This window comes from Suncus etruscus, chromosome 1 (genome assembly GCF_024139225.1).
Source record: "Suncus etruscus isolate mSunEtr1 chromosome 1, mSunEtr1.pri.cur, whole genome shotgun sequence".
Lineage (NCBI taxonomy): Eukaryota > Metazoa > Chordata > Mammalia > Eulipotyphla > Soricidae > Suncus > Suncus etruscus.
In genome coordinates, this window is record NC_064848.1 from 44071707 (window position 1) to 44095590 (window position 23884).

The 23884-nt window shown below is 34.9% G+C and overlaps 1 protein-coding gene and 1 non-coding gene across 2 annotated transcripts in view; both read left to right on the forward strand.

The window, feature by feature from the left end:
• Positions 1–23884, forward strand: part of CNTLN (centlein) — a 225146-nt gene that overhangs the window by 133134 nt on the left and 68128 nt on the right. The window contains 3 exon segments of the mRNA XM_049769389.1: positions 11594–11685; positions 15409–15947; positions 21575–21755. Of these exon segments, the coding sequence (XP_049625346.1) occupies positions 11594–11685; positions 15409–15947; positions 21575–21755 (812 nt within the window).
• On the forward strand, positions 168–241 carry LOC126030204 (small nucleolar RNA SNORD30). The gene has a single exon (XR_007503087.1). It is a non-coding gene; the product is annotated as a small nucleolar RNA SNORD30 (small nucleolar RNA).

Genomic DNA, 23884 nt, shown 5'->3' on the forward strand with positions numbered 1-23884 from the left:
ATAAGTATTTGATGTAGATATTTTTATTTATTGATTGATAAATATTTTACTGAGATAACATTGGTTTACCTGAATATACATATATATATATATATATTTAAAGACATATATATACATATATATATGTTTTAAAGATACAGTGTTACATTACACAAAACATCTTGCCCATATATGATGACCTACAAGGAATCTCGTTGGTTTGGCTGATGATTTGTTGTTGAGACTAGAAAATTTTATTTCCCAGGGGAAAAAAGAAAACAAAAACAAAAACATCTTGTCCATCTTCAAATTGACAACATTTCTCCGCCATAGTCTATTGAGTCCTTTGACGCAATTGTCCATCCTCTTTGGCAACTGTTATTCTATGGTCATAGGCAAAGAATTTACTTTTTTTTTTCTGTTGGTGGGGAAGTGTCTGAGCCCACTCAACAGTGTTCATTGCTTCTTGCAATGTGCTCAAGGATAACTCCTGCCAGTGCTTCAAGAACAATACATGGTGCTGAGGATAGAACTTGGGTTGATTATGTGAAAGATGAAAGTCTTAACCCCTGTAATTAATTAAAATATGATAATTAATTAAAACCTCTTAAAGCATGAATATGTTTTTATTTAACATTGTTCTCTTTGTTTCTTAAGATATTGTGTGTGTTGTGATTTTTGGTGGGGTAGTCATAGTGAGTGTCACACCTGGTGGTCTTCAGTATCTATTTCTGGCACTGCAGTTAGAAATGATACTTGGTGGTGTTTATGGGGATCATATGGAATTTGAAAAAAACAGATCACATGTAAGGCAAGTCCTTTACTTCTAATAATACCACGGTTCCTGAGGGAGATTATTTGGTATTTTTTTAATTGTCTTCTCATTTTTTTCACTTAACGTAATACCTTATAGTTTCATCCAAATCGGAGCAAAATACAAGTGTTGATCTTTACTAATTACTAAAATTCAGTATGTGTTCGTTTGTGTGTATTTACTGTAACTTTCTGAACTCTTCTTTTATTGGGAATTTAAGTCGTGCCAAGATTTTTGGCTGTTGTAATAGTGCTACAGTGAACATAGGTGAAAATGTATCTTATGTTTTCATTTTTGGCCACACTTGTTGATGCTCAGGGGTTACTCCTGGCTATGAACTCAGAAATCGCTTCTGGCATGGGAGAACTATACGGGAATCCAGGGGAGATCGAACCGTAGTCTGTCCTAGGCTAGCGCTTGCAAGGCAGACGCCTTACCTCTAGCATCACCACTCCGGCCCCGAAAATGAATCTTTTGGAACTGGTGATTTTGTGTTCTCTGGATAAATATCTCAGAGTAGGTTGTTGTATATATGATAGTTCTATTTTTAATCTTAAAGGAAATTTGCATATGGCACTGGACAGATAATACAGCAATAGAGCCTTTGCCTTGAGGATGCAGCCTACCTACATTCAATTCATGGCACCACCAAGCCCACTAGGAGTCATTACTGAGTCCAGAGGCAAGTGTTTGCCCCGACACTGCTAGATATGCCTTTACATTGTTATTTTTAATCATTTTATTACATCTACAATGATACGTTCATTCTCAAATTTTTTTAAATTTTGGTATGTTTTATGTTTTCTTTTCTTTTTTTTTTTTTTTTGGTTTCTGGCCACACCTAGTGACACTCAGGGGTTACTCATGACTATGCGCTCAGAAATTGCTCCTGGCTTGGGGACCATATGGGACACTGGGGATCGAACCAAGGTCCGTACTGGACCAGCCGCGTGCAAGGCAAACACCCTACCACTGTGTTATTGCTCCGGCCCCTGTTTTATTTGTTTTCTGAGCTCACAATTTACTAAATTAAAATGTTGTTGCATTCTTTTCTTCCCTTAATTGTGTCTTTATAAAGACCAAATTTAAATATGTATTTTGTTATATATCCAGTTAACTTCCTCTTTTAGGCACTGTTTCTTTGTCTGGAAGAGGATACCATGGTATAACATTGTTGTCTGGCTTTCTCGTGTAATGACTTATGATTCTCAGACTTTTTTGCTAAAGAATGGTTAGTAAGAACTCTTACTGCTGTTCATTTATTTCTGTTGACCCAAATTTACATGTGTTTTTATTTAACTTTTAGGACTAATTAATATTTCTTATGGTGCACAACTATTGATGTTGAAGTCTTTTATCTTTTATACCAGAGGAAAAGGAGAGTTTTCTTGCCAATTTTTTAATTATTATTTTTCAGTGCTTATTTTGGTGTATCTTAGAAGCTCTATATTACTTCTGGCATTGTTCCATCTAGCAGTGAAGACTAATACATAGATTATTGCTCACACCCATAAATACTTGGAAATCACACTGAGAAATTGTCATTGGACCCTGTGGTGTCAGAAATTGAACTCAGAGTCTCACATATGCTAGTCATGTGCTCTATCACTCCATGTTTTAATTTTTTAGAGTATTTTCACTGTTAAGTATTATCTGAATTGATATTTTTCTTTGTGTTCTATAGAATTTTTATTATCTTCTGGGTTTAAATATTTGAAGTGAAAATTTTGCTGAGATATAATTTATCTCAACAGAATATTTATTTTGATATATAATATCAATAATGTGTTTTACTCAGTATTATTCATTTTGTTTGTTTTATTCCTGTAATTTTTTTGGCCACAAATGGCAGTGATCAAGTCTTACTTAAGCCTTGTCTCTGTTTTAACTCACCCCATGCATTATTCTTCATCTGTGTAATCTTCTGTTATTATTTCCTCTAATTTTGGAGGGTTATTTTTGTTTGTTTGTTTTCTACTTTTAGTTTTGTTGAGGGTTTGATTTGGGCTACACTTGTTGCTAAGGGAATAACTTGACTCTGCTATGGAATTACTTGTGGTAGCACTTGTGGGACCATATGCCGTTGAGGAATTAAAGTGGTATCTGCCACATGCAAGGTAAGCACCTTAATTCCAGTACAATCTCTGTGGCCCCTCAGTGGTTCTTTCAGTTGTTTTCTCAGCTATGCTGATGAACAGTAATAGCTCAAGACCCCAGAGACATGATTAGTGATCTTTAGAGTACTTGCCTCTGAGCAAATCTCTATTCTCTGGCCCTTGTTTGTAAATTCTAGTTTTCTGGGATTATTAAATTTGAGCTTCAAGTTAAAAAATAAATCACTGCGGTGGAGAGATAGCATGGAGGTAAGGCATTTGCCGTGCATACAGAAGGACAGTGGTTCGAATCCCGGCATCCCATACTGTCTCCCGAGCCTGCCAGGTGGCAATTTCTGAGCGTAAAGCCAGGAGTGGTCCCTGAGCACTGCCAGGTGTGACCCAAAAAAATCACTAAACTCTTCATAACTTTTTTGTTTCTATGGTGTGTTCTTGAAGCCCTCTTTCACTTGGGTAAATATTGAGTCACCTGATTATGCCTTCTTTCTTCCTTCCTTTCCTTCCTTCCTTCCTTCCTTCCTTCCTTCCTTCCTTCCTTCCTTCCTTCCTTCCTTCCTTCCTTCCTTCCTTCCTTCCTTCCTTCCTTCCTTCCTTCCTTCCTTCCCTCCCTCCCTCCCTCCCTCCCTCCCTCCCTCCCTCCCTCCCTCCCTCCCTCCCTCCCTCCCTCCCTCCCTTTCTCTCTCTCTCTCCCTCTCTTCCTCTCCCTCCCTTCTTCTCCCTCCCTCCCTCCCTCCCTCCCTCCTTTCTTTTTCTGGTTTTTGGGCCACACCCAGTGATGCTCAGGGATTACTCCAGGCTATGTGCTCAGAAATTGCTCCTGGCTTGGGGAACCATGTGGGACACCGGGGATCAAGCGCCGGCACACAGACACTTACTTACTGCTCTGCACCACTGCTCTGGCTCCTGACTTTGCCTTTTTTCAAGTTTCATAAACTTGTATTGTACATAGGTCTAAAAATCATTCTTCATATTATTGTGTTTAGTTTTTAGTTGTTATGTGTGAAATGTTATACCTGTTCTTTGGATAATATTTATTGTCAGTAATCATTGTTTTCAAACTATTAAAATCTATGTGTGTGCAGAGTTGTTTTCATATTCTAGATAAATATTTTTAATTTTCTTCTATCTATCTCTATTTGGTTATTTATGAAGGTATAAAATTTAAAAATGCCCTCTAATAAAATTTATTACCTTTCCTTTCAAATAAGTTCTGCCTTTTCTGTATCTCCTACATGAACACTTAAGTCTTGGACATATTCAAATTCTCTTTACTAAAATTTATAGTGTAACAAGTTCTTTTTCTTTCTTTCTTTCTTTCTTTCTTTCTTTCTTTCTTTCTTTCTTTCTTTCTTTCTTTCTTTCTTTCTTTCTTTCTTTCTTTCTTTCTTTCTTTCTTTCTTCTTTTTCTTTGTTTCTGTTTCTTTCTTTGTTTCTTTCTTCCTTCCTTCCTCTTTCTCTTCTTTCTTTCTTTCTTTCTTTCTTTCTTTCTTTCTTTCTTTCTTTCTTTCTTTCTTTCTTTCTTTCTTTCTTTCTTTCTTTCTCTCTCTCTCTCTCTCTTTCTTTCTTTCTTTCTTTCTTTCTTTTTTTCTTTCTTCCTTTCTTTCTCTCTTCCTTCCTTCCTCTCTTCCTCCCTCCCTCCTTCCTTCCCTCCTTCCTTCCCTCCCTCCCTCCTTCCCTCCTTCCTTCCTTCCTTCCTTCCTTCCTTCCTTCCTTCCTTCCTTCCTTCCTTCCTTCCTTCCTTCCTTCCTTCCTTCCTTCCTTCCTTCCTTCCTTCCTTCCTTCCTTCCTTCCTTCCTTCCTTCCTTCCTCCCTTTTCTTTCTTTCTTTCTTTCTTTTCTTTTTTTTGGTTTCTGATTCACACCCAGCAGCGCTAAGGCTACTCCTGGTTCTACGCTCAGAAATCGTTCCTGGCAGGCTCGGGGGACCATATGGGATGCCGGGATTCAAACCACAGTCCTCCTGCATGCAAGGCAAATGTCTTGCCTTCGTGCTATCTCTCTGGCCCAGAAATTCTTAATATAATCCCACAGTTTGTCTTGTCAGGAGCTCAATTTAGCTGGAGAGAATTGATCAGCCTGATTTTCAGGTAGCTTGTCTAAGATAATAAGCCAAAATGAAAGTAACAGTCAAGCATTTAGTCATTTACTACATAAGCAAGTATCCAAGAGTCTATTGTGAAGAAAATACCAATTAACTGTTCCTGTTCTATTTTTCCTTATGGACATGCATTCCTTAACTATGCTGTAGGTTAGCACAAATATGAGTTGTCTCACTGTTGTGAGGCATGCAACAAAACTTTCCTATATTCTTATTGAGCCCTGGATAAGGGGAAGTCAGGAAAAATTCTGAATATGTAGTCAAAATGAAGAAAACCTTTCTTCATTGTTATCCACATTTTCTTTTATCAAAGAAGCATATCTAGAAAAATTAGAAGGACTCAGCCTTAGGGGTACCAATAAAGGGTTTCCTACTTGAAACCAAGTAGAGTCACCTAGGCTAGAGATACAGATATACCTAAGAATGTGGTTGGCCAGGATAGGAACTGACTCTGATTATAATTTCATTTTAGAACATTACTTATTCATGGGGCTCGAGTGATAGCATAGTAATCAGGGGTCCTCAAAAATTTTAAACAGGGGATCAGTTCACTGTTCTTCAGACTGTTGGAGGGCCAGATTATAGTAAAAACAAAAATTATGAACAAATTTCTATTCACACTGCATATATCTTATTTAGAAGTGAAGAAACAAAATGGGAATAAATACAATATGTGGCCCGTGGGCCATAGTTTAAAGACTCCTGGTAGTTGGTAGAGTGAGTGATAGCATAGTTGGTAGAGTGCTTGCCTTGCACACAGCTGGTCAAGGTTCAATCTTCGGCATACCATATAGTCTCACTGCCAGGAGTGATTTCTGAATGCAGAGCCAAGAGTAACCCCTGAGTGCTATCGGGTGTGGCTCAAAAACAATAACAAAAAGAACATAATTTATCCATAAGGTATGAGTGGGGAGACAACTGTTCCATTTGAAAAATGCCAGGTAAAACATGTAATTAACTGCAATAAGTTCTGCGATAAATCACATACTGTATTTGAGTTAGAGCAGAATCTTCCATCTTGATCACAAATTGATAGCTATATACTTAAACCATTATTTATGTTATTCTTTATTGACAGCTTAAAGCATATAGACAGCTTGCTTAAGACTTGCATATAGAAGAATAAAAAAAACAAAAATATGCAAATTTACTCAAAAATAAATAGAAGTTAAATATGGTGTCTATTTGTGGTTGAAGCAGCTATTCTTGCTGACAACCATAAGGTCCACTTTTCTCAAGTTGTAGGTTGTCTCTATTCTCTATGCATTGAATTCATAGTCAGAAAGGGGCAATGTAAACGTGCACTGACACTGAGGTCTAAATTTGGACCTGGAGCGTTGCAACTTCATATTTTTGACTAAAAATGTTATTTTATTATAGAGAGCAACAGTGAATACTACTACTGTGTGATTCCATGCAGGATGGGGAGCCTAGAAAACTTAAAGTCTTATCCATACTCTATAGAAATCTTTTTATCTAGTGAAAAGACACATTATTTCCTTGAGATTATTTGCAACAGATATGAAAGCCAAAGCCAGATCCAGAGATCATGTCTTTATGCCCACATCATGGATTTGGCTTTTCTCCTGCCAATGTTTCAGTGATTACTTCTTTTATAAGAGAAGAAATACTTTTAATTTTCTACCTCTAAAAATATTGGGATATTTCCACTGAGCACTGGAAACTTAAGCTTACGCAGGGCACCTGAAACTAGAGCTTTAAAAAAGAGAAATGGAATTCATGGTAGGGTGGGAAGAGCAAATCTTTGATAAAGAAATGCTTACTCTCCTATTCTGATAAGTTTCTACTGTAGAAATGTATCTCTGTAATAACTCTTTTTCCCAGTTATAGTACTTAATTTAAATTATATAGGCAATAAAGAAGAGTTTTTGTGGTTTTGATCGTTTTGTTTTTTTTAAAACAAAAATAACTCTTGCTAAGTTTAAAGGCTCATAAATGATTTCAGTTGAAAATAATCCACACACATCTTTTATTAATACAATGACATTTTTTGGGATTGTGAATTTGATTGATGCATTAGCATTATGGGAAATATAAAAGTAAGTTATAAATAGCTTAACTTAAAATATATGTAAAACAAAGAAACACAACTAAAATGTTAAACTTTAAAAAAATTAGTAGGGGCCGGAGAGAGAGCACACTGGTAGGGCATTTGCCTTCCATGTGGCTGACCTAAGATGGACCTGGGTTCAATTCCTAGCATCCCATATTTTCCTCCAAGTCTGCCAGGAGCAGAAAGCCAAGAGTAACCCCTGAACACCACCAGGTATGGCTCAAAAACCAAAAAAAAAAAAAAAGAAAGGTAATATAAAATATTAAAATTTACAAAGCTATTTATATGTAAACATAATACAAATGTAGTAAAATACTTGGGCATAGAAAATAAACTAAAGTGTTTGTAACTCTGAATTTTAATAATAGCATAAAATCAGAGAATTACAAATGACACTCTAGCTAGAATAATTATTGATAGTATTTTCAAATCACCCACTTACTTGAATTAACTGAGTGTAAGATTATTTATTTAAAAAAAATGCTACTTTAAGGCAAAAGCTTATTTATCAGGTATAGTTTACAATGAATAATATATTAAAATATTTTACCTTTCTGTCTTTCTAATTATAGAAAAATGTTTTCATTGTATTCCCAACCTACTTTTTAGAATTGAGACTGATCTTTTTAAAGGTCTTATTTTTTAGAGTCTCCAAGAAAGATGCTACAGTGCTATTCATATTAAAGGAATAATTTGATTAACCATCACAATCTAATTTATTTGTTGTTCTGTCCCACCTATCAGAATGGGACTTTATTTTTCATTTACTTAATGATATTTCTCAGATAGGAAAATGATTCCAGGTATTATTGCTTGTTCTATTTTTACACTTCATCAACATTTAACACTAAAAATAAACTTTAAGTTTTCAAAACAATACTGAATTGTATTCAGAACTCTTCTGATACTGTGTATGGGTTAATTTCTCCACTGAAACCATATTCTCTGACTTTCCAGATATGAACTTAGTAGTTCATTTTAATTATCTGATGTGATCTAGAGTTAACACATTCCTAAAGATTAAAAAATCATTTTTTCAGACTTCCCATTTCAAAAGACAGTCACAATCTCAGGTTGCCACTTGCACGTCTGATCAACTTGCTCTAAACGAAGTTTTCCCATAATCTTTCCTAAAGTTGAGTTAATTTACCAAAAAGACTCAAAATTCATGATAGCTGTTCACCTTATTATTGGTTTACTATAAAGGATTGAATTAAAGAACAGCCAAATGGAACAACTTTATAACCTTAGGAAAGAGGAAGAAAGCATGGCATCTTCATACCTCTCTGGTACATATTTAAAGCGCTTTGATTTGTCCACCAAACCAAAATAAAACTTTCTAAATCCAGTTGTTTATGGGGTCTTGTAGAAACTTCATTGCTTAGGACTTTTTTCCCCAGTGAAGTGTAAAAGGGATTAACACAGTAGGAGGAATTTTCATAATAGAGAGTTCTTCTTCACCCTTACCTTACTCCTTTGATATTGCTGATCAGCAAAAACCAAGAGAATCTAAGACTGGTAAAAGTCTGTACAAGCTCCTATATTGGCACTAATGACTATTAGCATAACTAAGATATCTATAAAACTGCACCTGAAACCCACCAAAGTCTAGGAGTTAAACTACTGGACTTTCAGGAGCTGTGATTCTCAGACAAGGTGAGGTTATGTTCATTGCAGGAAAATGAGGAGCCAGTCCTGACCAACACCTGGATATGTCTATCCTGTTTCAGAAAAGGTTGACTTATGAAGGAAAGCAATATTATTAGTGGATAATTTATAGAAGAAAGAATCTAGTAGAGAATGATACTTGTTTATATTTTCAGGAATACCAGTGAAACCAAAATAGAGAACTATAAAGTTAAAGGGAAAAGTTTCACAATTTTTACTTGCTATATTATCTTCCTGGCCCTAAAAGTAATATTGTTAAGTAAGTGCTCATAGTTTATTTCCAAAATCCTGATATGTAGGGAAAAAAAGAAAATTACCCCTCTACCCTCTGAGTTTGCAGGCAACTGTAGTAATCTAATTCACAAATAGGAGGAAAGTAAAAATTTAAGTAGATGCGTATAGAGAAGCTGCCTAAATTGTATTATAAATAGCAAAGTAGGGATATATATTCTGAATGCAGGAATGGAATGAGTCTTGAGTCTTCAAGGAAAGAGGAGGCAGTTTATATGATGAAAAGAATATGACTCATGTGATGAAGACCAAAATCAAATATTTTATAATAATTAATGCTTTCTCTATCTTATATAGCTATGTCTCATCAATATAAAATTTATTTCCGGTAAAAACAAACAAACCAAAAAAAACTACCTGTGGGCAAATTCTTCTATGTAAGTAGGTGCTAAAAATTTCTCTTGATCCTTCAGGACCTCCATAGATCTCAGCACAAAATGATCATGTGATAAATGGCATGTCTTGGAAAAGCCTTTTCTGACCATCTTTGGATGTTCTATCCTTCACCGGCATGCCTGAAAGATAAAAGAATTGGGGGAAAGCTGGGATTTATTCCTCTTCATGGCCTGGGTTTAGCTATTGAAATATTCTTTTTTAAAACCCTGGAAGGATCTGTGGGGATAGTTAAAGTAATAGAGTACATTCATACATTCCTAAGGCACTAAATTCAGTCCTCAGAACCAATATCCCTCTCCCCCAATCTCCAGTTATAACCTGAAGAGCCCCTAACATTATTAGACATAGCTTCTCAATCTGAAAATGAGAAACAAACTTGTTAGAAAAATCACAAGTGAACTTGATCAGCCAGTGTGAATCTTGTCCTTGTACAAAATAATTGGTTTTATTATTTATTTCATTGGAGTTATTTAATATTTGGTAGTTTTGGTTTTTTGGAGGGATGAGTCACACACTAGGCAGTGCTCAGGGCTTACTCCTGGCTTTGCATTCAGGGGTTACTAGTAGCAAACTCTGGTGATGATGTCAGATGCTGGGGTTCAATCCGTATTAAACACATGCAAGGCCAAGCACTCTACTTGCTATATTATCACCAGGTTCCACATTTGTTAGTTTACTATGCTCTTAGAGTACTGTTTTCTCAGGTTATCAACTGCTTTCTTGTCAAAAATAAGGACCTATTTTATATTTAAGGAAATATTTCAAGAATTATGGCAGATATTTAAATGACTAGAACAGATGAATTATATTTGCATATTGTTTCTTTATTTCTGAAAGAGACTTGTAAATGAATTCAGCACCATGGTGTTAAGAGACTCAGAAGAGAAACTTGGGAACTAACAGATTATTATCAAGAAAAGGTACATATTCCCTCTGGTGGCAAAATAAACCTATTCTAGCCTTTATTATCCTTTGGATAGTGTTCTATTTATTTCATGAGTACAAAACTTTTAATTGGATATGTCATGTTTCAAAGACAAAAGAAATGCCTAATTCACTCTAACAAACTTGTTAGTCACTGTTTATACCAAGAGAATTTCTACTCTACGGAGAATAATACTGTTTTCTTTTTTCTTTGTTGATAAATCAAAGTTTTATACTGACCTATAGCAGCCAAGCATAACTTTAAAGCAAAATCAACTCAGGTAATACAGATATGTATTCTCATCTGCTTTAGGTATTTATTGTGCCATTTTTTATGATTTAAAAATACTTTCCAAATATATTTCCATAGGAAAATATTAAGTTTATGGTCATTTAGTTGATATCAACTTTCATTTATAGCTTTAAATTTTTTATTATTGTTCTTCTGGTTGAGTTTAAAGCTGTGGATACATACACACAAAACATAACCTACATCCCTGCTCTTTATTGGTATTAATGCATTTTGTTCTAATAATATTCACTAAAGTTTTATGATTTTTCTTTAATATTTTGTGTGGTTTAAAGATTTTGCTAATCATCATATTTAGTGACAGTGGAGGAATTATGTATGAGACAACCTTCCTTATTGCCTGGGTTTCTATTTTGTTTAAAAGGCACAATTTTTCTGAAAAAGTGATTTTTATAGCTTATTCTGCCCAATACATGATCTTTTACTTGAAAAAAAGAAGGTGATGGTAGGGGGTGTTAGAGTTTCAGTCCACCCCTAATTCTGTTACTGTTTGCTTTGTTCAACAATCACTCTGATCCTCCTGGCAGGGAACAAGATCCAGAGAACAAAACTAGTAGTGACTGTGTAGATAAAAAGGCAATGAATTCTACTTTCAAGGCAAAGGGGGAATAGTCTACAAAAGAATGAAAATAGGAATAAAAAGTACAGCATTGTTAACCCTCAGATCTGTTGTTCCTTTGAAAATTTTACACTGCCAAAAAAAAAAAAATAGCGTCCCTACAAAGATAGATAATGATGTGACTGAAAATCTTGATATGGTCACCATTCAGTAGTTGACCAGATATGTGACAATAAAGTGGACTATCTCATTCATAATTGAGAAGCTGTATACTAGAAACTCATAATTGAGATCCCTTTCCCTTAAAATAGCAATGGTGTTTTAGAGAAATACTAGCTACTATAATATATTTTTTATTCCCTCTCAGAACAACTCTTCAGAAAATGTGAGGATGACGGGGTCAAGAAAAGTCCTCCAGAGAAGAATGTGAAAGAAATATCGGAGCAGACATTACAGAAGGTAGTCTAATCTTTAAGATATTGAGCAGAACAAGTTAAATCTGAATTTTAACATAAAGGATTATATTTTAATATGAGGGCTCATGAACTTAAACCTTGTGTGAATCCTTAATTTAAATTCACAATTCAAAATTATTGGCATGCCAAAATGGGATAAGAAAATCAATAGTCTTAAAATTAATGTGGAAACACTTGTGCTTCCATTGACATAGATTAAAATAATTTACAAAGATGAAGAGCATGACAACAGAAATCATAAAAATATACTCTGTGTGTGCTTATTACTTATAACATAGCAGTTTAACTTTAAAAATCTGACAAGATATGATTTTCCATGCAACACTTAAACATTGATTTCAAATATTTGGCTAAAATAAACCCTGAGGTTTATTTTATAATATCATCACAATGAAATGGTAATATGTTTCTAATTTTAAATATATTAGACTAATTTTATATATAAAATGTATATGCATATTTTAGTATAGCAGTATTTTATTAAAATACTCACTATATGACATCTGTAAAAAGTAAAATGTTTAAAAGTCTTAATATTTATCTTTATAATTTTGGTTTTTTGTTTGTTTGTTTCGGGTCACACCCAGCAGTGCTCAGGGGTCACTCCTGGCTCTATGGTCAGAAATTGCTCCTGGCAGGCTCGGGGGACCATATGTGTTGCTGGGATTCAAACCACAGTCCTTCTACATGCAAGGAAAATGCCTTACCTCCATGCTATGTCTCTGGCCCCTGCTTAATGCATAATTTTAAATAAATGGTATTGTTATCAAGTTTAATTAAGGACCTGCCTGCAGTTTAGTATGTTTTATACTAAAGAAAATATGCTTTACATAATGAAAATATTTAAATAGGTTTGCTCTTGTAATAGTTGTTTGTCTGCACTGGTTACTTAAAGCTAGAAATTCACAAATTATTAAATATTAATACATACTTATGTTTCTTATATCTGTGAAGCACTGGTAGTAAATCTAGTGAAAAACAGCAGATGATGTGATTCCTTATACTTCTTGCACTTGCCATATGGTCAAGTAAGAAAGGCTATTATCTCATGTCATGTAGCAGGTTAATATAATAAAGAGAACAAGAACTATTCACATTGATTTATCTTAAGGCAAATTGAATAATTAAAATAATGTGTGCACTGACATCTACAGCACATACTACATTTATAATCTTTTCTAGAATAATATTTTCATTTGCCAGGTTTTATAAAATTTTTGTGAATATATAATATGATGCTAGTACTTGCTGCCTTGCTGTAGAAACCCTGAAATTCATTATTTTCTTGTAATTATTTATTTTAATAGTTGGTAAAACTAACCTGTCAAACACAATAATTCTGATATTATTGATTCATATCCTTAGATATTGGAGGATTTTTAAACATTTTAAATAAAATTGTAGAAAATTAAAAAAAATTTAACTGCCATAAGTGACTACTACTATAGTAGGTACAAAATGCATTTAATGCAGAAAAGGCATCTGCACGCCTATGCTCAATGCAGCACTCTTCACATAGTCAGAATCTAAAAACAACCCAAGTGCTTAAGAACAAATAAGTAGGTAAAAAAAAAAAACAACCAACTATGGTGCATTTCTACAGTGGAATACTGTGCAGCTGTTAGGAAAAATGAAGTCATGAAATTTGCTTATACTTTGATAGAGTCAGAGGAAAAGGGACAAACAGAACGACTGCACTCATCTGCGGGGTATTAAAAAAATAAAGCACCACAGTATGAGAATACTATCCCAAAAACAATAGAAATTATTGTGGGGAAGGGGAAGAGAGTGTATTTAGGATGTAGTTAGGAGGAAAGTGTCTACTGTGTTAATAATAATTGGAGATGATCCTTCTGAATAAGAACTGGGAACTGAAAGGAAGTAAAGTGATACTCAAGATATCCCTTCAGTAACAGTATTACAAACCATAGTTCCTAAAAGAGGAAAAGAGGGGTGTGTGTGTGTGTGTGTGTGTGTGTGTGTGAGAAAGAGAGAGAGAGAGAGAGAGAGAGAGACAGAGACAGAGACAGAGACAGAGAGAGACAGAGAGAGAGACAGACAGAGAGAGAGGAGAGAGACAGAGAGAGAGGAGAGAGACAGAGAGAGAGAGAGAGAGAGAGAGAGAGAGAGAGAGAGAGATGACAGCACAATGGGTAGGGTGTTTGCCTTGCATGCAGCTGACTGGGTTTGATTTCTAGCATCCTATATGGTACCCTGAACCTTCCAGGAGTAATTTCTGAGTGCAGAGCCAGGAATAACTCCAGAGTGCTACTGGGTGTGACCCAAAAAAAAAAAAAAAAAAAAGAAAGAAAGAAAAGAAAAAGAAAAAGTAAAAAGACAGGCTGGGGAGGGGCAAGGAAGGTAACTATGAAATTGGTGGTAGGAAATGCACACTGGTGAAAGGATGAGTGTTGGAACATTAACAAAACTCAGCTATCAACAACTTTCTAACTGTTTCTCATGGTTATTTAATAAAAAATTTTTAAATATAAAAATGGATTTTAGGACTGAAGACATATTATAGCTGGTACACTTTCCTTGCTTGTGGCTGAACCTGACTAGGGACCCAGTACCACATATGTTACCCTTCCATCAGTGATCCCTGAGCAGAGGCAGGAGAAAGCTCTAACTCCAATTAGTTGTGTCCTAAAAATAACAACCAAGAAGACAAAAATGTCTTTTATATCCTCAAAAGGAAACAGAATTACTTTTATTGTTCTATATACCATCCATAGGTGACCTGGCAAGAGAAGGTTATTTGGCCAGAACACTCTTTTTAACTCCTGTTTTTCACTCTCAGCCACTTCCAAAATTTATTTTGACTGAATAACTTTGTGACCAGCAATATTTAAAATGACCAATTAAATTTACTAGATTACGTGGTGGCCCTCCCCTCTGCTTCTAACCTAACAGTAAAATGTACTCTAAAATTTTTTTTCTTTTTTTTTCTTTTTCAGCATTTGATTTGAAATCAGCTCCTCCATGAAATTAGTAGTGACAGAATTAGAATTAATTGCCCCTTCCTTTCTGCCCAGCCTTAAGCCATTTAACAACTTTCATTAGACTAATTTTGCAAGTTCTTTTCTTCTCAAACAGTCTGAAAACTTCTAAATTCAGAAACAGTATTTTATCATTATGTTCAACAATATAATTTTAATTAAACCATATGCAACCTAAAAGTTAAAATTTTATGTCATTGCAACTGTTGATGGCAAAACTTTATTTTATAAACAAAAAACAGTGTAACTATTTAAATTACGTTCTTTTTAATTTAACTAATGGAACCTAATTAAGTCATTTTTGGCCATCAGATTTTCATGATTATAAAGTTCCAGAAAAATATTAATATAATTCTCAATAAATCTTATCTCATTTTTAAAAATAACTTGTGTTTATCTGAAAAGATTTTATGCACAATGAACACATAGTCAAAGTACTTGTATCTTAGAAAATTCTGTGAAGCTTATTACCTTGTGTCAGTTTGAATAGAATTATGTAACTTACTTGGCCATCTGTTCTTTTTTCAGCAGATGTATTATTGCATTTTTGAATGTATTGATCTTCAACATATTGGAATTACTTAAAAGTTAAATCCTTCAGATTATTTTGTCCTTGCACTGAGTGTGATTTTACTTATATGTTAAAACTGATAACAAAAATATAGTATTGTGGTTTTGAACTCTCGAAATTAAACTCTTTTGTTTAGATCATAGAATTAGAAAATCGGCTAAGATCTTTTGAGAAAGGATCAAGAAAACTAAAAGAAGGGAATAAAAAATTAATGAAAGAAAATTACATGCAGAAATCCCTGTTAAAACAACAACAAGAAGATTTAGAGACCAAAGGAAAAGATCTAGAGAGTCTACAAAGGAGGAGTAAAGATACAGAAAAACACAAAAACGAACTTCAAGTAAAAATCAGTGAGCTGGAGAGAGAAGTCACTTCCCTAAGGACGCAAGTGGCAGAAACTAATGGGTTGAGAAATGAAAATGAAGAGCTGATGAATTCAGTGGAGAAATTGCAGCATTCTGCAGACAAAGCTATAACTGAGATGGCCACCACCTCGGAAGCGCAATCTAGACAATATGACTGTAAAACAACCATTACCAAGATTAACTTTAAAGCCGCCAAGAAAAAGTGCTCTTTGGGTCGTTACCACACAGTTCTCAATCACTGCGTCAAGGTTAAGAGTAATGTGTTTGAGAACCTCAGCAAGGACGGCTGGGAGGATGTGAGTGAAAGCAGGTGAGGCTCTCATTAACTTAACTCTGTGGTGGGGACACTTGTGCATATGTAAAGCACCAGCAAATGGAGATTGAATTTCAACTACTGTCGATTTGGTATTCAGAAAAAATACTGTCAGATCCTTTGAAATATCTTGGGAGGTCTTGTTCTGAGCTTATTGACTGAAATTTGCATGCAAAATTAGCCACAACTGCATGAGTATTTGAATAGGTGCCAGGAACCCAAAAGAAGGCAATGCTTGATTTCTTCCAGTGATGCTATTTTCATGCAGTCATGAGGCTTGAAATTGACAGTTTGGCAGGTTGATTTAATTTGCTGGCCCTTTGCATATTCACCACTGACAGCTCAGGGTTCCCAGGCAAGGCTACTAAGTCGGTTTAGTTATCTTGTGACATGCCAACCTGGGAGGAGAAACATTTTTCCCCCTTAATTTAGTTAGATAAATTTTGAATGACCCATTTCAGTTTGTTACCAGATGTCTACAAGCTGTTTAACATCCTTTAAATTAAGAACCATCTTCACTAATTATTTCATGTATGTATTATGCAAAGTCATTGTACTAACTTTAATTGAATGGTAGTTTAAAATTATTTTTTTAATTAAAGCTCTACAGATTTCTAATGCTAAATTATATGACCCCAGTGAATATTAACAGGGGAATACTAAAAACCTATAATACTTCTTTTCCTTACCTCTAGCTGTACATTCCAGTACACACTTAAAGTGCATCAATAAAATCACAAAGGCAAATGGATACTAGGACACTTCTTTTTATACCTAGATAACAGATTCATTATTATCAAAAATGCTAATATAGAAAGCATTGTTTATAATTCTGTATTTAAAAAATTAAAGCATATTTTTAATTTTTCAAAGTTTTTAATCTTCAGATGTTTTGGATATCTATGGAATAGTTTTCTTATTCATAGACGTTGAACTAAATCAACTTGAAATGTAGTTTTAAAATTGTACATTAAGGGTCATATAGAATTTTTAGAACATTTATGATGGAAACATTATTACCAAAACTTGTTCCTAGTTGAGTTTCAGACATTCAGTATTCTTACATAATCGCACGATTGTGCCAACTTCCCACCACCACTGTCCCCAGCTTACCCTCACTTTCCATCCCACCTTTTAGAAGGCACAATTTAAAATTTGATTGCTATAATTTGGTTCTCCTGTTTAGAATGATGTTGGCTCTGTGGTTTAGCTATATAGATGTATCATATCATAGTACCACTGTTGTATTAAGGCCCCTGATCCTCCTTTTGTTAACTTTCATCAATTTCTTCCTATATCTTCCTCTTGATTTCTTTACCTTTGTTTCTTCTTTTTGTTTGTTTGTTTGTTTGTTTGGGGGCCACACCCTGCGGCATTTAGGGTTATTCCTGGCTCTGCGCTCAGAAATCTCTCCTAGCAGGCTCGGAGGACCATATGGGATGCCGACAATTGAACTAGGTTCCATCCTGGGTCGTCTGCGTGCAAGGAAAACGCCCTATCGCTGTCCTATCGCTATGGCCCCTCATTTTTTTTTGTTTTGTTTTGTTTTGGGGGGCCACACCCGGTGACACTCAGGGGTTACTTTTGGCTATGCGCTCAGAAATCGCTCCTGGCTTGGGGGACCATATGGGATGCGGGGGATTAACCCATGTCAATCCTGGGTCAGCAGCGTGCAAGGCAAACGCCCTACTGATGCTCTATCGCTCTGGTCCCTCAGTTCTTCCTTTTTTTGTTTTTTGTTTTTTGTTTTTTTTTGGGGGGTCACACCAACAGCGCTCAGGGTTTACTCATGGCTCTACACTCAGAAATCACTCCTGGCAGGCTCGGGGGACCATATGGGATGCCTGGATTCCAACCACTGTCCTTCTGCATACAACGCAAATACCTACCTCCATGCTATATCTCGGACCCCATCTTCGTTCTACTTTATTTATTTATTTATTTATTTTGTTTTGGTCACATCCAGCAGCACTCAAGGGTTACTCCTGGCTCTGCACGCAGAAATCACTCCTGGCAGGCTCCGGGTGTACCATATATGTTGCCAGGATTCGAACCACTGTCCTTTTGCATTCAAGACAAACACCTTACTTTCATACTATCTCTCCGGCCTCCCGTTCTACTTTTAAGAGCACCAATACCATAGGCTAAAACAACTGGATTATAACTTCTGGTACAGGATCAAAATTCCATTATTTTTAAATGTGATTCTAGTGTTCAGACAAGTTAGGAAACTCTTTAAAAGATCAATGTTTCAAGCCCCTTGTCTTCTGTCGGGAAATAAAACAAATTTATGAAGGTAATGAAGGATTAAATTTATATTCCCATTTCTTTGCTACATCTTTTAAGATTTTCTTTCCTGTTCTCAAAAGCAGTTAAAGTAAAAATTCTTTTTCAGTTAAAAATTTAATAAGGCTTGGGGCCGGACGAGATGGCGCTAGAGGTAAGGTGCCTGCCTTGCAAGCGCTAGCCAAGGATCAGGACCACGGTTCGATCCCCCGGTGTCCCATATGGTCCCCCCAAGCCAGGGGCAATTTCTGAGCGCTTAGCCAGGAATAACCCCTGAGCACCAAACGGGTGTGACCCCAAAATAAAATTAAAAAAAAAATTCAATAAGCTTTTTAAAAAAAAATGTCTTCAAGGAAATTTCCATTTCAGTTGAATATAATAGCTAGTTGGTATTATCACATTCTTCATTGCATTATGGCCCAGTTTACAAATTTTGAAGGTATTTTTGTATGAACAAGTACATGAAAGTTATATAATATTACAAACTATTTTAATTCATTCTGTAGTAGCATGTGCAGAAAAAAGGTCATCTTTTTGTTTCACCATACTCTTCAAATGTAGCCCTTTGATTTATGCTATTTAACATTAAATTTACTTTTTCTTTCTTTTTTCTTTTTTTGGAGGGGGGGTTGGTTTTTGCTTTTGGGCCTTACCCGGTGGCACTCAGCTCTGCACTCAGAATTTGCTCCTGACAGGCCCTGGATATCAAATAGGATGCTAGGGATCGAACCTGGGTCTGTCTGGATCAGCCATGTGCAGGGAAAACACCCAATCACTGTGTTATCACTCTAGCACAAACTTTTCTTTTACACTGTAAGAGTTCTGTTACATTTTCTTCAAGACATTCTTAGGAATAACTCAACTGTAAAGAATTCTGAAATTCTAAACACTCCATAAAAGTTATTTAGGGCTTCAAAACATTCCATTTCTTTTATATTTTTAGTCTGAAGATAGAGATTGATATGAATACTGTGATACAGAACTTCTATATTTATGTACAATTTTATATTTTACAATATCTCAAAAACTTCCTTCATAGTTGAAAGGAGCATAGTGTTGAAATAATTCAGTCTTCTAGCTATGATTTTGAATTCCTTTATTCAAGCAATAATAGTTTATATAGTTGATATAGTTCATGATATATATACATATATGTAGTATAAAACCATACTTTGAATAAGTTCTAATGTAGACCATTAAAAGAGGAAACTTAGAAACAGATTATGATTGGCTACCAGGGGTCCTCAAACTTTTTAAACAGGGGGCCAGTTCACTGTCCCTCAGACCATTGGAGGGTCTGACTATAGTAAAAACAAAACTTATGAACGAATTCTTATGCACACTGCATATATCTTATTTTGCAATGAAGAAACAAAACAGATACAAATACAGTATGTGGCCCATGGGCCATAGTTTGAGGACCACTGCTAGACAGTTGGATGTGGTACCCTCTTAAAGGTAGAAGTCCTGTTTTCTATTGTATGGTAAGCTAACTAAAGCTGACTTGGAAAATTCTGACTGGTGTATAATAGATTTATTTTACATGGTGTTTTTATAAGTGTAGTTAATTTTGGTTGAGATTATTGATCTAAATCAGGTCATTAAGATGACCTGTGTTTCATAGACCACAATATGTCTGACTCAATTTATCAGTGCCAATAACTAGGAGAATTTTTGAATAATTTGGTAAAGAAAAACAACTTACAAACTCATGTTTATCAAATTTTTGGCTAACACAGCTTTGTAAAGAATTGAAATATTTTATAAAATTGAGGAAAAAAATCTAAAAGTGCCCAGTGACTAAGGAGATATAGTTGTTATTTACATATAGATTATATACATATATATTTGGCCATGGAATGCTAATGATATAATGGTAAAATTTAGGGATTATGCATTAGTATATAAAATTAGTTTAGGTAGGTTTGCTAAACAGCTGTTAGTTTATGATACAGTGAATATACCAGAAAAGCATAAGTACTTTTAGTCTAAAGAATTCTGCTAAATACATCTTATAGTACAACTGTAATATTAAATTTAATTTTGGCATAATGTTCCATGAAGATAAATCCAGACACACATTCAGGAGTGACCATAAGAAAATATTTTTTGTTGTTTTGGTTTGGGAACTAGAATGCTCAGGCTTACTCTTGGTTCCTGGAGCTACTTGTTAGGACGAATCCAGTTTGTCCACTTGAAAAGCAAACACCTTCCTCAGGGTAATATCTCTTTAGTCCTGAAGAAGCATCATAAGATTTGGGATAGTTATGTAAGATATTGATGATTTTTCTTAGCAATGTATCAAACAAAATGTAACTGTTTCTAAATAGTTAATAGATCATCCAGGTGGAAAGAAATATAATTTACATGTATTTTCTACTCAACTTTAGCACTTTCCAACTTTCTTTTACGTCTGGTATATATATGCACTTTCCAACTTTCTTTTATGTCTGGTATTTCCAATGGTTTTATATATATATATATATATATATATATACACACACACATATATATATATATATATATATATATATATATATATTCTTGTTACCTGTTTTTCACCCTACAAGGATGAAAATCTCACCAGAACAGAGATTATTATCTATAATCATTTATCCTTGGTGCCAGGAAAAGTGCCTGACACATAGTTGATGTTTTAAAACTATTCTATTGAATGATGAATGGCCATAAATTATAGAACTATGATTAGTGAGTAAATTGCTCAGATTCATTTTTTGTCCCAGATTAAGGAAAATCATTCTCTATTGATGAGTGTTCCAACTGGAAGTATTAAAACATATGCTTGAGTTAACACTTCCTGAGTTAAATTCTCTAATAGTAGAAAAATAAAACAGTAGAAATACTATAGGGTGATGCTAATATGCATTTTACACTAGATAATATAATTTCTTGATGTTCTATAATTTTGTAAAATAGATTTAGACTAATCTGTCTTTTTGTTGTGGTTACTCATAGCAATTCTTGACTAGCCACACTGGAACTTCAAAGCAAAGGTCCAAGAATAGGTGTCGCTTCAGCCATGCAAGTGGTACTTAGAGGTTTCTAAGCTGTACTCCAGTTATGCTTAGAGGACCATGTTGTGCCAGGGATGGAACCACTCATCATGTACAAGATATGTACTTTACTCCCTGTGCTATCTCTGTCCCCCTGATTTTCTCTCTTAACATTGAGAACTGACATTAAAACCTCTGTATTTTATTTAATATATATTAATATGATATAAATAAATATAACATTATTTGGTTTGAACTTACACCAGGCCCATTTAATATTTCTTTTTCTTGGGTTTTATGCCACCCCCCACTTTTTTTCTAAAGCAGTGATCATGAAACACAGACCTCTCAAAATCTGGGAACGATTATTGTAGAGACATCTGAAAAAATAAATCCTATAGAAGATGGAATGGACCAAAAAGAAAGTGAGCAAGCAGAAGAAAACCATACACAAGGAAAAGAAATAGTGCAAGTATATTCAAATGCAGATGGCAAGAACTCTAAGGTATTGACAGTTTTGCTTAATTTTATGATGCTATAGTTTTTAATATTATACTATTCTTCATAATTTACATGAACTTTGCTGTCTGCAGTTTAATTTAAAATTAAGAATGTATTTTCTTGCCAAAGCAATAACACAGCAGTAGGGCACTTGCTTTGCATGCAGCCGACTCGTGTCAGACTCAGGTTTGATTACCAGCATCCCATATGGTCCCCCAAACCTGCCAGGAGCGAATTCTGAGTGAAGATCCAGGAATAACCCCTGAGCGTTGCTGAATGTGGCCCCAAAACAAAAGAAAATGTGTTTTGTTTGAAGTGTTCAATGAAAATATTCACTTTTTAATGTTTCAAGTACTAATGTCTTATAAATGTCTAATTATTATTCTTTATATAAAGTCACTTGCATATCCTTTTCCCCAGATCAAGGTAAGAACCTCTATTTTTTAGATATATGAGATTTTACAGTATTATCTTTATATTATTTATTTCTGTTTATTTTGCCTCTATATTAAGGCTACTAAGCCAGTGTTATTCTCACCTTATTGATCATTGTGCCTGGGGACCTTGCAGTGCCTGGGATCAAACCCAGACTTCCTGCATGAAAAGTATGCATTCTGGGGCCGGGTAGGTGGCGCTGGAGGTAAGGTGTCTGCCTTGCAAGCGCTAGCCAAGGAAGGACTGCGGTTCGATCCCCCGGCATCCCATATGGTCCCCCCAAGCCAGGGGCGATTTCTGAGCACATAGCCAGGAGTAACCCCTGAGCGTCAAACGGGTGTGGCCCAAAAACCAAAAAAAAAAAAAAAAAGAAAAAGAAAAGTATGCATTCTGTTGGGCCAGAGTGATAGCACAGTGGATAGGACCCTTGCATTGCACATGGTTAACCTGGGTTCTATCCCCAGCATCCCATATGATTGGTTCTCAAACACCATCAGTACAAAGCCAGGAATAATTCTTGAGCATTGCCAGGTGTGGCTCACAAAGAAAAAAAACAAAAACAAAACAATGGAAAAACAAAGTTTGCAGTTTGTCCCTTTGCACTATCTCTCCAACCCCCCAATCTTTTATGTTTATATGTCTTTTTAATGATAAGATCATTATAAGTATTGCTAAAACTTTTTTAAATGCTTTTAAGTAACATTGCATATAATATTATGTTAAGTTCTGGCGTTTATCATTGAAATTAGGCATGGGTACTGTAAATTTAATCACAGAGAGGCCATATCAGTGCTTAGATAATTCTCTTTTTTTGTCTCTATTTACCCACTTCACTTTCCATTCCAATTTGTTAAAAACAAACAATATTTTATAATAATAAAAAACTATTGGGGCCGGAGCGGTAGTGCAGCAGTAGGGCATTTGCCTTGCACGTGGCTGACCTAGGACGGACTGCAGTTCAGTCTGATCCTCCAGCATCTCATATGGTCCTCCAAGCCAGGAGTAACCCCTGAGCATCCTGGGGTTGTAGCCCCAAAACAGTACAAAACAAATATTATTTTTATAAATATTATTACTAATATTTAGTTAAGATTATTAGCTAAATAGTATAATAGTATAAAGCACTAGGTTTAAAATTCATAAACTGTTTTCTACATATATTGCATAAAATGAAATCAAATGGTGTATTCTTTTTCTAACTTATTTTACTAATCAGACATATTCCTCATCTATGTTGCTGTAATCTAATGCGGCTGCATAGATATTATTACAAATGGCATTATTTCATCCTTTTATGATTGAAAAGTATTTCATTGTGCATAGATACCACATATTTTTCATCCATTCTTTCATCTATATATGCTTACACACATTTTATAATAGGATTTAGGATGTTTTTAATAAATTGCTATTTTTAATTTTGTTCTTAGTGGTCAAGGGGATGGCACTAAAGGACTAGAGCACATGCTTTTCATGCTTGAGGCCTGGTTTGAAAACCCTGTTCTACATGATTCACATAAGCACTACTGGGAGCAATTATTAAGCCCTGAACTAGAAAGTAGCTCCTGAACACTTAATAAAAAAAAAAACCCCCAAGCAACATCAGCAAACAATAATAAGCTTTGCATTGAGAAACCTTTTTTATATTATATTTTATATTATATATTTTATAACTAAATCCAACAAGATTTCATTCAT